Source organism: Aulonocara sp. 'chitande type north' Nkhata Bay, linkage group LG13 (assembly GCF_057382095.1).
Source record: "Aulonocara sp. 'chitande type north' Nkhata Bay isolate Kocher_YH1m ecotype deep benthic linkage group LG13, A_spYH_male_GT1.1, whole genome shotgun sequence".
Lineage (NCBI taxonomy): Eukaryota > Metazoa > Chordata > Actinopteri > Cichliformes > Cichlidae > Aulonocara > Aulonocara sp. 'chitande type north' Nkhata Bay.
Window position 1 is genome coordinate 6142402 of NC_141356.1, and position 12622 is coordinate 6155023.

Genomic DNA, 12622 nt, shown 5'->3' on the forward strand with positions numbered 1-12622 from the left:
AGGTAATTACTGCTAAATCTGTTTTCACTAATGCCGGCTTTGTTCTGCCTGAGGTCTCTCTGCTCTGTGCCTTATGCTTTCACATATGTGTGTTGATGTCCCAGAACAGGCAGATGCTGCAAAGCATAAATGACAACAGATGGAATTAGTCATTTTTTGATGATCTTATTTAAATTATATTATGTACCAAAGATAATGCAGTCACCAAATTATTCAAATTAACACGTTAAAATATAAAATCCATCCATCCATCCATCCATTTGCTACCGCTTATCCTTTTCAGGGTCGCGGGGGGCGCTGGAGCCTATCCCAGCTGTCATAGGGCGAGAGGCGGGGTACACCCTGGACAGGTCGCCAGTCTGTCGCATCGCCAGTCTGTCTATTTTGATGTAGTTCTTAAATTGTTCAATGAAACAGAGTGATAAAGTGATTTACAAGTCATTACATTGTTTTTTGTTGTCTTTTTTTGACAACTTATACAGCACCCCAGGTTTTCAAAAACCTGATTAATATAATTGAATGAGCAAAGGAATTATCTTTTGGAATTAAAAATGTGCTACACGTTGGATCCAAATGCTAGACACAAAGAAAGGATTGTTAAGAGGGGTTAAAATGGGATTTTGTAGGTGGTGGAACGTAGCAGTGCAGCAAAGGGCTGCAAAAAAATTACTTAGAGCTCTAGATGTCTGTGATTCATAATCTAACTTAACAGTGAGCCTGGAAACCATGCTCTGCACCAGTGCAGCACCATGCATTACTGTAAACTTAACAACAAAGATGCAAAGTAATCATTCTAACTAGACTGTTTTGGAATAGTTTTGGAAAACTATTTCTCTCCCTTCTCTTTTTCCATCTACGTGAGTTATTGCACAGTAACATTTTTTTTCGACCAGAAAATCCAGCTAGCTAGTTGCTGAAGTACCACAACTATATTGATTCCGCATGCAGAATCAAAAGAAAAATAAAAGGATACTTCAAGGGTAAAATTGGGAATGTGGGATGACAGCACCTGGAAGCAATACCAAGAAAAATTAACTTGCTTGATTATTTTTTCAATAGCAATCAGATTTAATTAATGCTGGAAGACAGTTTTGTATCGTTCTGGCACACCCTGGTCTTTAGTCATTGCAATTCATGATTAGGGGAGAGGCTGAAGGCAAAGTTGGAGAATCCAGTAGTAACAGAAATAAGGAGGGTTATAGAGGCTGGAGTTGGTGTGGGTGAGGAGTGAGGTAAAAAAAAAAAAACCCACTTCAGGCTGTGGAAGCTTAAAGTGGTTTGCAGGTGGGCATGGAAACACCACAGAGGCAGGTGAGGATCCTGGAGCATGAGAGAGAGGTTAGAAATAACTAACACTAGGACTGGAAAATCAATAGAAGCAATATATGCCTTGAGTTTGTTACCACTGTGGTTTAAGCTAAAATCTGGCAGAGAGTAGATGGAGGATCTGGGCACATATACCCCTCGCAGATGAGTGGGTAAGCTGAGCGGGTAAGCTGAGCAGCTCAGTGGGCTGATTATGGTGTACAAGATGGGCAGAGCTAGGACAAGACTAACGGGACCATAATCACACTGGGAAGAAGAAAACACAAGGATATACTAGGGCATCTTCCAGGACAGGCTGTGGGATAAGGTCACATGATGACATGATGATGAGCAGATAGCAGAGCTGTGAAGAATATAAAGCCAAAAAACTGACCAAATGTATCATAGAAATTTTGTTTTTTCTTCCAGTAGTTAATACGAAACTTGTAAACTAGATTGTTTCATAGGTTTCCTGTTTTTAAGGTTTGAGGCTACAAAACTATTTAAGGCAGTAAAAAGAGTATACATACATAAGTCATGCACTTAAATAAAGTCACGTGTTTCTGATGTCACATTTTTTTCTGAGATTCATATGACTTCAGTAGGCTTATGAAGACAGTAAGTGTTCTGCATTCGGCACCAGGGAGTTCTTCTATGCTCCCATGTGGAGAGGCTTAGGGAGCTGCCTAGGATAGCATGAAAGACAGAAACAGCTGCTTTTATCCACACAAGGCTGCGACATGAACTCAGGAGGGCTTTTTTTTCTTCTTCGTGCCTCATTGCCTGCCTCTGCATCTCCAAGTCTGTAGTGGCTGAAGGGTCTGAGGAGGCCCAGAAAGTCCCTGATGAGCGAGGGAATAATCTCTGTATATGAAAGCAGCAGCTACTTTCCTCAAATCCCATTTCACAGTGCAAAAAAATGAATATTCTCTGCAAAAGAAGAAAAGACACTTAATGCAGCTCGACAGGCGTAGCATCCAGCGTGAGTCTAACATTGCGAGCACACCTTGAGGATTCGGATAATGCCACATGTTTTACCTGTTTCCCCCAGCAGCATGTCAGAAGACAATGGATGCCTCTTTTCACTCAGAGCCTACTGTCAGCTCTTTATGTAGAGAATTTGAACCAGTTTTTATGGTTTTCCGATTTAGTCTGGTGCTATGAATTAAGGCGCAAATGCCATTAGCTGTCATTTGAATATGAATATGTTTAATTCTCTGACCCTGAAGGTCAGCTGAGGACCTGCTTTTTCTATGTGCCGAAAGATTTGAAGCAATCCATCAGTGGCGACATTCTGCCATGTTTTTTCAAGCTTTTAATCACCAAGTGTGATGAAATGCTTTGTAGTATTGGCTTGATTAATAGTACGAGAAAAGAAACTACGTAGTAACATGACATTGAGTCTGTGGTACTGAATGACAAATGGATAAAGTCGTCCCATGAAAATGTATTAAAGAAATCATTTCAATGGAGCTGCATCCTCGCCTCGTCAAATCCCACTTAGCGCAGCCGATTTGTAGATAAATGAGGAATGAAGAATCCAATTGCTCCCTCTGCAAGTACAGAACACACATGTTGTTCTTCTTTGTGAGGCCTGAGCGATGTGGCACACCGATGGCCTTAGGGATTTCGGCAGCAGAGACGATGCCAACTGAGGGAGTCTGGGGAACAAGGAAGGGCATGAATCAATGAAATAAGAGTGAGACGCGTGTTTTTGAGTTGAGCATACTGCGGAGTGGGTGGGAGGATGGGAAAAAAAAGAATGAGAGGGGGGTCCACAGTGTATGTTACTCAGCTCTCTGCAGGGGTTATATTCAACTGAATTAATCTGTTGTGAAATGTGCAAGTACTGCCTGGACTGATGCCCCTTGTGCCCTAGAGATGGGGAAGAAGAGAAAGAGGATAGGTGGGGAGAACTGTGGGGAGGCTCACTCATGAAACAGGATCTGAAAAGATGAAATCACCCACAGGGTGGAAGAGGCCCTCATTCCAAACCACCCTGCTATCCATGCATTACTGAATCCATACCACTGGCACACATTAATAAGAAAATATGTCATGGTGGTGGCAACAGGAACAAATCAGGAACCTACTAAAAATGAATTAACCAGCTATCTTGAGGACATTTTGGGTGGTATAGTATTAACACTAAGCAAGTCCAACGTTTACTGTAACGACTGCAAGTGGATAGGTAGGCGGGGTGGGCGTTCCCTGAAATGAATTGCCAATGCCAAGCTGCAGCAATCTGTAAGATACAGTAGTGGCTCTGTCATGATTTAGGGTAACATTTTAGCCACTGGTGGTGGTTATCTTGTAAAAATTGATGGAATTATGAACGCATAGAAGTAGTGTCACATTTTTAACCACGATACAATACTATCTGGACAATATGTGGTTGGAGGCAGGTGACGATATTCTGAAACACACTGACAGCGCAGTAAAAGCGTACCTGGACAGAAAAACACACACACACACACACACACACACTATCAGTCATGGATTGGCCTCCCCAGAGCCCGGGCCTCAACATTGTTGAGGTAGTGTGGGATCATCTTGACAGAGAGCAGATCAAAAGGAAGCCAACATTCAAAGAAGAGCATTGAATGTCCTTCAAGGAACTTTCAAAACTAAGAACTGAGGGTCTATGAGCTACAGATACAGGGAGGGTGAGGATTGTCAGTGCCACAATCCACGATGAAACATGAAGCATCCGTGAATACATCAGGAAGAGGCCCTCTGAGATAAGCTGCTCCAAGAATGCCTCAGGCGATGAAGATAGATGAGTGATGAGGAGCAGGAGACACTATTATGGACAACCAAGCCGGCATGGGATGTATCATTGACAAATAGAGGAATTGGCTGACACCAAGCAATCCTACTGGTAGGAAAGACCGTTTTAAAGGACAGTAAAGAGGCTCTGAACATAACAGTGCAAAAACAGGCCCTATAAGCACCGGATCCATAAAGGCAGAAATCTACCACAGCTAACAGGACCGGAGACACATTGTAGCTGGATGTAACATGCAAGCTGGGAGCATGAACACTAATTTGTGCCCCATATGAACAACATGTCCCCAAGTTCTGATAGAAGACGCCCCCAAAGGTGGTTGAGAACAACAGGGCTAAAGGTTAGGTCTGAGTTCCAGACAGATAAGGAGCTGCTGGCCAACCAACCAGACATAGTGGTTGCAAAGAGCAGAAGACAGTAGTTGTGATAGATGTAATCTATGCAATCTATACAATCTCAGTGGATAGTAACATCAGGAAGAAGGTGCATGAGATAATAGAGAAGTATTAGGGACTGGAGCAGATGTGGAAGGTAAAGTCCAAAGTGGACTCAGTGGTAGTAGGAGCATTAGGAGCCATAACCCTGAAACTGGAATTGTGACTCCAGCAGACATAAAGCACAACAATCGGAGGTCTCTGCCCAGAAGAAACTCGCTGGCCTCTGGTGATGCACTGACTTGCTTAAGTCATAAAGATACAGTTAGGTCCATAAACATTGGGACAGCGACAGCTTTTTTCTAATTTTGTTCTCTACATTACCACAATTAATTTTAAATGACACACCTCACATGCAGATGAAGTGCAGACTTTCAGCTTAATTCAGGGGGTTGAACAAAATAATTGCATAAAACTAAGGAACTAAAGCATTTTTAAACACAATGTCTTCATTTAAGGGGCTCAAAAGTAAGTGGATAAATTAAATAACGGAAATTAAAATGTTCATTTCTAATACTTGGTTGAAAACCCTTTTGCTGCTAATGACAGCCTGTTTTGAACTCATGGATATCACCAGATGCTGGGTTTCCTCCTTTTTAATGCTCTGCCAGGCCTTTGCTGCTTCTGTCCAAAGTTTAGTCTTCGGCAGCTGAAATGCTCAATTGGGTTAAGATCAGGTGTCTGGCTTGGCCGTTCAAAGATATTCCACTTCTTTGCTTTAGTAAACTCCTGGGTTGCTTTGGCTGTATGTTTTGGGCCATTGTGCATCTGTATTTTGAAACACCACCAGTATGTCTCTGAACACCTCAGAATTCATTCGGCTCCTTCTGTCCTGTGTCGCATCATTCGGCTAGAGGTTGAGCTTGGTTTCGTCTGTCCAAAGAATGTTGTTCAAGAGCTTTGCAGGCTTGTTTTTGATGTTTTTTAGTGAAGTCCAATCTAGCCTTTCTGTTCTTGAGGCTTATGGGTGGCTTGGACCTTGCAGTCAACACTCTATATTTACTGTCATTATGTCTTCTTGTAGACTTGGATATCGATACGCCCATCCTACTGGAGAGGGTTGTTTACTTGGTTACATGTTGTGAAGGGGTTTCTCTTCACCATGAAAACGATTCTGTGATTAATCCAACACTGTTGTCTTCCGTGGACGTCCAGGTCTTTGTGCATTGCTCAGTTCACCAGTGCTTTCTTTTTTCTTTGTCAGGATGTACCAAACTGTAGATTTTGCCACTCCTATTGGCAGTATTGTAGTAATTTCTCAAATGGTTTTTCACTGAATAATAATGTCACAATAATATCACTGAATAATCATAAAAACCCTTTTAATACTATATAAGCACAGTTTCCAGTTTTTGCTTTTTCCCACAGAAATGCCATGAAAATGTCATGCTCACTTTGTCGTTACTTTCACTTGATATCTGACCAGCAGTTAGTTTAAGGAGGCGACACATTTTGAAAGCAATTTTCTGTTTGGAACTTGATTTTTTTTTTTTTTTTTGAAACATTAGAAGGTCATATTGTGGTTGCAATATGTAGGTTAATTGTGTTCTTCATGGTGTGACTCAGTCAGATTTGTTAATGTTGTGAGAGGGAGATAGGCAGAGAGATGAGGAGGGGAATAAAGAAATACGACTGAGAGAATAAGCAAACCAAAGCTGCTCTCATTACTGAGAACAGCAGCAGATTTTGATCATGACAAACAAGGACGGACTGAACATTGCTTCCTCCTCTCGCTTTCCTTTCCACCAACTTCACAGAGGCAAGACATGATCATTTGTGACTGGCCAATTAGCACATTAGAAGGTGTTGTTTAGATTCATAGTGTCATGTGTCGGTGCTGATAATGTCGTCGCTAGGTGTGTCATGACAGATAAAGCCCTCAGAAATCAGCTGCTCACATGCAGTATTGATACTCATGTTGACATCCCTGAGTGAGCAGCTGAAGCGGTAACCTGCTTTTAGATACCACTGTCAGTGTCCATTACTTTTCCATAAAGCACTTCTCCGTCGAACAGTGTTCTTTGAAATTCTCCATTCTTTTCTTGCTCTAACATTTATTCACTATGCTGAGTAATTTAATACCTTTTTATGAAGGAGTTTGTATCAACTTTGAAATAGCACATTTCGACTAGTCGGGATTCAGTTTATCATGATATTGATAGGGCCAGATAGCACAAGAAAATTACTTTGAATCTGTGCATATTAGAAACCATGAGGTGTGTGGTGCTTACCCCCGCATACCCTGGACAATACAGAGATGATTACGCCAGGACATTGTAAGCCACTTACTTTCTTCTAATGTAGGACATAGCCAGAAAAAGGTTACATTGGATGTCCAAGCAATGGAGGTGCCTAAGTGAAGGCAGGATACAGGCCACTTGCTAGCTACACTTTTACTGATAGCAACTGAATATTGCTATTTTTACAGTGATGCAGCTCAGCTCAACTGGACATCACCTGGCCTTTGAAGTGGAGCAGTAGCAAGTTTAAGCTCACACTGCCTTAGATATTTACCCTCTTACATGCACCTCTACCAGTTAATGTCCTGAAAAGTGGGAAGAGCTGCGATACACATGTGGCTCCTAAAACTCAACCAACAAAACAAATGTAACCGCCCAAAAAAACAACAACTTGTGTGTGTGTTTTTTTTTCCAAAATGGCCAAAAGGGCCACCATAGAAAATGGCTATAGACAGAAAAACAGATCCACACGTGCAGCCACCTCAAATAAAACCTGAAAGTGTTTAGCTTGATGGAAGAAGCTCTGCTGGTACGTTCACCGTGACATATTAAGTGTTGGTGCTTCTGGGCTAATGTAGCAGCTCTACTTTTTTTTTTACTTTGCCAGATCACCAAAGATGGGCTAATGGATGCACAACACTTATATGCAAAATATGTTGTTTTAAATTTATATCGCTGTATATACATATATATTAAAGCAAAGCTTAAAATTACTACTTAGTATGGCAGACCCTCCTCTTCTTAGTTCTGGGTATTCAACATGTCATCCTGTTATTCATGATAGACAGCCCGGTCGGCAGGTGTGTTTGGTCTGTCAGCATGCGTTCTGGGAAAATGTGCATTCCACACACTGTGTTTTCATCTTGGGAGAGAGAAACCCTACAGTACATAATGATGAGCGATGTTTGCTTGTTTGTTGGTGTGCGCACACATGCATCTGTGTGTGTGGTTGGTACTGCAACACACAGGCTCCTGTTTATATGATAATGCTGCCTTGTACATAAAAACACAAAGATTATTTGTAACCATTACTGGCCTTGGTCATTCCTGAAGCATTCTAAAGATCTACCTTTGTTTTTTTTCCACTGTCAGGGCTCAGTGGATAGCGACTGTTTGGCAGGCTGGAGACCTCAGGTCTCATCCCCGCCTGCAGATGAAGGTTTTAGACAGCCAAAAGTTAGAGTCTGGGGATTTATAGAGATGGATGGAGTGAAAGGAGCTGAGAGCTCTTAGCACACGTTCTGGTCAAAGAAGCTGCGTTTCATTCTTAGACTGTAAAACCCTGACGAACATCAAAGCTGGATAGCTCTGTCACTATCAGTAAGTGCAGTGCTATGGGACTCAGTATAATATATAATATAAAGGACTAGAAGTCTTATATTTTTTGTGTTTGGTGCATTTTTTAAACAATACAATTTTAAAAGATTTTCTTTAACAAACACACACAGACACACTTGAGTAGATGAAAAGCCATTTGTAAAGATAACGAGGGACACACTGGGTGATACAGACTGATAATGCTGCATGCCAAAGGCAGAGTGCTGTCTCTACTGTCAGTGACGTGGCTTTCTCATGCAAGGATGTTTTAAGCTGAAACAACAGGGTACACGTCACAAGAGTGAGACATTATGCAGCATAGCAACAGTGTGCTGGGAGCGAGTTACCTCGCTGTCTAAGCTGATTTGACACAGTCAGGTGAAGCAAGTTCTAAGTTTTCTGGGGAAGACTTTTTCTTGGCTATACAACAGTTGTAGCAAACCATCTTGCTCTTAAGCCATAAGGTGGACTCTAGTAAAAAAACAAAAACAAAAACAAACTATTCTCTCAAAGGGGAAAAGGGTGATGACAAACAGTTTCTTTAGATAAGGATCTGGACACAGAGACAGGACACACTGTCACAAAATAGTAAGTTACTCTATCTTTGTGAGACAGTGATGAGCTGTGCTGTTGGTCTACGACATTGGTCCAGATTAAATTATTCCTACAAACAATGAATGGATTAGACATATATACGAAGGAGGATTAGGGCCACTGAAAAAAAAACGTGGGCACGTCTTTTTTTTTTTCTTCTTTTCCAGAATTCTGAGAAAAAAGTCAGAATTCTGACTTTTTCAACAGAATTATTTTTTCTCAGAATTCTGACTTTAATCTCAGAATTTTGAGAAAAAAGTCAGAATTCTGACTTTAATTTCAGAATTCTGATTTTTTTCATCAGAATAATTTTTTCTTAGATTTCTGAGATTAATTTCATCAGAATTATATTTTCTCAGAATTCTGGAAAAGAAGAAGAAGAAAAAAAAAGACGTGCCCACGTTTTTTATCCCCAGTGGCCATAATCCTCTTCCGTACATATGATTACACCCTGACTTTTATTTTTATATTTATTTGCAATTTGTGTAGTGGAATTCTTTGAGGTCAAGCAAGGCAAGCACTGATCGTTCCAGTGAAATCTAAAAATAAATGTCAATTTAAACCCAAGTGAAGCAATCTCTCCTTGTACACATCAATTAGCATTCTGTCCCATAATCTTCTTGCATTGCCTGTTTGAGCCTTCCTTTAAATTACTGCCATCTTGTCGCCATAGCCGGCTTTTGTCTATGGAAGCAGGCTTGATTCTGCTTGGCTACCATGTGGTGGCCACATGGTTGCCACCACATGCTATTGTATTTGTACATAGATACGGTCCTGCTAAAAATATTTCTTAATATTTTAATATTTTAATAATTCTTGCATTGAATAACTCAAAGTCAAGATTTGGATGATTTGCAGTTCAAAGTAACCCTTATTTATCTTATACTAGGTCTTGAGGAAGCACTTTAATTCAGCTTCTGTCTGAAACAAGCTATTTTAGCCTCTTTCACCCTTCCTTAAGTTAATATTCTCCTGATTGGTTGCCCCTTGCAAACAGAAGATCTTCCGCTCTCACAGCCAGAGCTGTGTGTCTGAGATAACCACATTAGGGCTATCAGCCCTCAATAATGTCAAAGACAGCCAAGAGGAGAAATAACAGATAGAAATTGAGTGGTTTCGAGCAGTCTGAGTCTGAGCTTTTGCCTCACTGGAATTACTTGTACATAGACTGATTTTTTTTTTTTTTTTTTTTACCATTTTAGTGGTTCACAGTATATACAACAGGGAAAACACAATTAACCTAAAGCTACCACTTATTGCATTTCTCATTCATTCACATAAAATATACCATATTACCTCAGATTCTGTCCTTCACTTAACATCAGCTACCAAAGGTAGCCGACTTGTTATAATTTCCTCCCTGTAATTAATTGTACCCTGTTAAAGATACTGGATTATGCTGTTTATACAAACTCAACCTCTTGCATTTCTCATAAATTAAAACCTTCAAGTTTTTTTCGTGGATACAAACCCTGCTTAATGCAACTTTTAGATGAAACATTGACCATATTTGTTGTGGAAAACAACAAACACGGTAAATGTTTTAAATGGCTGTTTTATTATTTGAACAATTGTTAAAGAGGTGGATTTGAGGCAGAAAAGAGATAACAGTTAATCACATTATTACTTGCACCTGGTTAATGTATGTAAACACATCATTTTAGCAGCAGGGGCTAATAACTTTAGAGACGAGGCACTACTGAACAGCCCTTCAGTTGTGGTTTTATGTAAAAGTTTTAACAAATATTTAATGGTTTTCCAGAAATTGGATACAGATAATTAAGCCCACAAGAGGATTAATCTCTCCACTGCCTCCATGACTTTTCATCATTATGGTTCAGAGTGTATGGAAGTATTGGATGAATTGCTTAAGGTCTGCATATTCCCCACAGGCTTTCATCTGGCCAAAATACCATTTTCAATTTAGCCTGACTGAATACATGCAAAAATGACACTGACATCAACTGCGGCTGGACTTTTTTGTTGAATGCAGATTTGGTGTGCTAGCATGAGCCGTGTTAAATTGCCCTTTGATAACAAGTTAAAACGATAATAAAGGCTTTTAACTCATGGTGCTGTCTCACAGACATCTCATTCTTTTATCGCATGAAATACAATGATTAAGTCTCCTTACACCTTACTTACAAGTAAACTAAGCTATAGTAGGTTTCATGTAGCGCTGCACTGCAAACAAGTTACACACATCTTGAGATGTTTTGATGATTTATATTCAAACCAATTCACAAACCTTATCAGAGGAGGGCTACAAGGTGGTGTACAGTACACCTGGTGCTGGGAGTGTAGTGTCAAGATGGGCATCTGGTGTGAAATGTTTGTCAAATATGTCTAAGAATGAAATGTCCACACTGGATCAGCGGGAGCTGGGCTACTTTTGAAAGGTTCATGGATGCAGTAAAAGAAGATATGCGGAGTTCTGACAGAAGAGATGCAAGGGACAGGGCAGATGATCCGCTGTGGCGACCTCTAAAGTGAGCAACCAAAAGAAGATTAAACAAAGATTTAAACAAAGACACCACATAAACTGTGCCCAAAAGGGTTAGATATTGCTGGAAAAGCACACTTCTTTTTAGGGGTCTGAATAGTATGGGACCAGTTTCACTGCAAACACGGATCATTTTGATCCTAGTTCACTAAATTGTTTAGAGTAAGAATACCAAGGTATAAGGATTTATTTACACTGTATTTTTAATACAGTGCCTCATGAATGTGCTGATAGTGTAAGAAATGGAGCTCATTTTGCTTCACTATTGTATCGCTTCTTGTCACACGTTTGACTACCGCAGCGCACAAGTGACAGAGGGAACTCTGAAATGCTGCCAGGGCATGGAGATGAATGTTTTCTGCCTCTGCACATGGTCTGATCTGTCTTGCTTCAGTCCCTCTTACATCATTGCACGTGCCCTGGGGCTTTCTCTCTACAGAGCAGGCGTTCTGTATTTAGAGCCTGATTTATACACAAACACACATACCACTAGGGAAAGCGCAATGAGTGCCCCCCGCATCCCCCATCCCTGCTGCCACAATTGCCAGCAATATAATCATCTTCCCACACTTCACTGTGCGTTTAAGGATAGCATAAAAAAAGAAAGGGAAAAAAACAACCTATGAAAGCAAATAGTAATTTCAAATTCGTAGGTGGATGGAAAAGCAGATATGGCTGGTTTAACATTTTCTTGACCCATTCAATTTAAAGAATTTTTTGTTTGTTTATTCATTTCTTGCATTTTTTTTAAACTTCCAAATCTCCATTTAAATCTTCTTTCTTTTACTCCCTCCCTGCATGGCTGGTAAGACTTGCTGTGGAACTCAATCGATACCCTGCAGACTCTGTGAACGCCAAAGAAGAATCCATCTGGTAAATGCACAACGGGAAGAGAAACGAAAAATAACTCTTATTTCTGCTTTTTTTTCCCTCTCCCCCCCTCTGTCTGTCTTTGTTCTCAGGTTGTTAGAGAGCTCGTTGCTCAACGCAGAAGTGAAGGAAGGAGAGATTCTGCCTCCTACCATCCAGAGGCTGATGAAAGGATACAACAAGTACCTCAGGCCTTTCTTTGACAGTAAGGGAACTGCAGACACAGGCAGCCATGGAAATGACAGAACACCCAGGGGAAATCTGCGTTTGACAGAGAACGAGATGGGTTCATAATGCAATTCTGTGCTTGCGTGTCCCATCTCAGATAATATATGCTGACATACATACATTAAAATTTACGCCAGTTTAATTTAGCTTTGAAATTGGTGTACTCCATTACTTTCTGCGTACAGGCATGGAGGTTTAACCATGTTATGAAGCCCTGAACGCGCATACACAAGACTTACTTTAACACATACAATACATGGTCTTATTTAGATTCCAGTTTCCACCAGGTGACCAATTTGTTTGCAATAGAGGAACAAAGTCTGCCACAATGTGTGCTTTCAGA

The 12622-nt window shown here is 40.6% G+C and overlaps 1 protein-coding gene across 1 annotated transcript in view; it reads left to right on the forward strand.

The window, feature by feature from the left end:
• Positions 1-12622, forward strand: part of gabrzb (gamma-aminobutyric acid type A receptor subunit zeta, b) — a 78319-nt gene that overhangs the window by 38506 nt on the left and 27191 nt on the right. The window contains exon 3 of the mRNA XM_086258390.1: positions 12144-12256. Within this exon, the coding sequence (XP_086114516.1) occupies positions 12144-12256 (113 nt within the window). The remainder of the gene's footprint in view (positions 1-12143; positions 12257-12622) is intronic.